The sequence below is a fragment of the Prionailurus viverrinus genome, chromosome A3 (assembly GCF_022837055.1).
Source record: "Prionailurus viverrinus isolate Anna chromosome A3, UM_Priviv_1.0, whole genome shotgun sequence".
In the NCBI taxonomy this organism is placed as follows: domain Eukaryota; kingdom Metazoa; phylum Chordata; class Mammalia; order Carnivora; family Felidae; genus Prionailurus; species Prionailurus viverrinus.
Window position 1 is genome coordinate 15,303,992 of NC_062563.1, and position 2,494 is coordinate 15,306,485.

The 2,494-nt window shown below is 45.4% G+C and overlaps 1 protein-coding gene across 1 annotated transcript; it reads left to right on the top strand.

The window, feature by feature from the left end:
* The first annotated feature begins 779 nt into the window (after positions 1 to 779).
* Positions 780 to 1,921, top strand: WFDC10B (WAP four-disulfide core domain 10B). The gene is made up of 2 exons (XM_047853487.1): positions 780 to 870; positions 1,783 to 1,921. The coding sequence occupies exons 1-2, from the start codon at positions 780 to 782 to the stop codon at positions 1,914 to 1,916; spliced, it is 225 nt and encodes a 74-aa protein (XP_047709443.1). The 3' UTR covers positions 1,917 to 1,921.
* The last annotated feature ends 573 nt before the right edge of the window (positions 1,922 to 2,494 follow it).

A 2,494-nucleotide genomic window follows, 5' to 3' on the forward strand; every position in this document is an offset into this window, starting at 1 on the left:
TTGTAGTGAGAACACATAAGATCTACTCTCTTAGCAACTTTCAAGTAGGTAATATGGTCTTGTTATCTATAATCACTATGCTGTATGTTAGATCCCCACATCTATTCATCTTATAACTAGAAGTTTATACCCTTTGCCAACATTTACCCATTCTCCAGTCTCCAGCCAATCATTCTACCCTCTGTTTCTAACAGTTCAGCATTTTTGGATTCCATAGAGAGGTGTTATCATACAATATTTATCTTTTTCTGTCTGACATTTTACTTAACACAATGCCTCAAGTTTTATCCACGTTGTCAAAAATGGCAGGATTTCCTTCCTTCTCAGGGCTAAATAATGTATATATATTACATATAACATATTGTATATTATATAAATATATAATATATAATAATATATATTTATATATAATATAATATATTATATATATATATATATACCACATCTTCTTCATCTATTCAACCATTGATGGACTGAGGTTGTTTTTATATCTTCCTGCAGAAATAATGTTTTCTTCTTTTCTGTAAATTATTTTATAATTAGAATATAGAAATATTTCTTTCAGGGAAAAAATTTTTGTGTGCAAAAGAGGGGTTTAGACGTGTGAAAGGAGAGTTGTCTGCAGAAGCCCTAGTGCCACAGAGAAAAGGCCATGGTAAAGGCAGGCAAAGGAGAGGAAATGTTTTTGGCCAGTGGAAGCAGGGAGGAGCCTGGGATAACCACCTAGCTCTCCAGGGAAGCCTGTGCCAGACTGAGAGCTCTCCTCTCTGGCCAGAGTCATGCCAACCCAGGCTCTCCTGCCCATGCTTCTCCTCTCTGTGCTGCTGCTACAGGCCCAGGGAGGGCACCGTAAACTGAACAGGATACAGGGTAGGTGATGGACTAAGGGGGTGGGGAGGGAAGGGGGCAAGAGGTGCTGTGTCGCTTCTGGGGAGGACCTGGAAACTGGAACTTTTCAGTGCATCCTGCTCTGACTACAGCACTATGAAAACTCTGGGTCGTCCAAAGTCATGGCCCTCTGGCCCCTTTACCCCGCACTGGGAACAATAATGGGGGATAAAGGGGGGAACCTATGTCTTTTGACTCTCCATTCCAAATACCAGGACACAAGTAGTACATAGTGTGGTGAAAGGTACATCAGGGCTGAAAATCACTTGGGGACACCCAACCACTATTCTTGGATTTCTGCACGTATGTGATCTCTAAAGATCCGGAGATATTGATGGGAGTGGGTACAGAATGAAAGGGCCCTGGGAAAATAAGCTTTGGGGTGTCCAGGGTCAAGTCGAAGTTCTCATCAGAGAACCAGGATGGTGGCAGCAGAAGGGAAATAGTGCAAGTGGCATTTTCTGGGAAGGCGCAGGGGTCCTGGACACAGTGACAGGTCATCTTCCTTTCTGGACCCTGCAAATCCTGGGGAGTGAGAGGGTCTGCGGATGTCTCAGACTTTGCTGAATTCTCAGAGTGTAGATTCTATGGGGGTGACTTCACCAAGACCATGACTAACATGGGAGACAGGTTCCTGTCTGCAGAGAAAGGAGAGGGCCCAGAGAGGCCAGGCATTGAGATCTGTTGGGGCAGAAGGTGTGTGGGTGGGGGGATATAGGATTTAAGATACTACAATCATCAGGTTTGGGTAAAGGGAAGAAATTGTGTTCCCTGAAAAGTTCAAGAGCATCATGAGTAGGACTTGGGTTTTAGGGTTTTTGGGAGAGGATTTAAGCTTGAGAGGAGTGCTCTTGAGGGATCTGGTTCCACTGACTCTGATTCTGCTCTTTTTAGGTCTAAAGGCCTGTGAGAAGAAGCCCAGCGTGTATCTTTGCAGCAATCAGTGTTCATATTTTCTAAAGTGTCCAAAAGCAAATACTGTATGTTGTTCAACCTTCTGTGGGAACGTTTGCATGAGCCTCCAGTGAGTGGGTGAGGGCGCTGGACTTTGCATTCTGCTCCCCCAAACTTCTATTCAGACCAAAGCACAAGGACCTCAGATCCTGGGCACCAGGATGTCAATGGAAGTACACCTTTACCCTGCCTGAACTGTTTGTTCCTGTCAAATAAACCAGAACAAATGTCCACAGACCTGCCTATCTTACTCCTAGGGCTTATAGTCATTGAGGACCCAGTGCAGACCCCAGAGCACTCCCTTCTCTGGGTCCAGGGCTCTGATCTCTCCCCCCTTGTGATGTTTCTTTATTTTCTCTCCCATTGGCCCCTGCTCCCCCACCAGGGCCCCGAGGCCCAGCCTCATTGTTGATCTGCTCATTGAACCAGTGATGCCAGGGAAGAAACTGCTCATGTGTGGTACCTCCCAATGCTAACCAGAACACTCCTCAGCCTGGAGTCAGAAGGGCCAAGTTAAACATGAGGTGGGGTGGGGTTACACTCTGGGGCACAAAGTAGGAGGTCCCCAAGGAGGCTTCTTCTTACATTTAATCCACCTCCATCCTGTTCTACCCATTCTCCTTGTGAGGTTCAGGTTACCATATGTTTACAA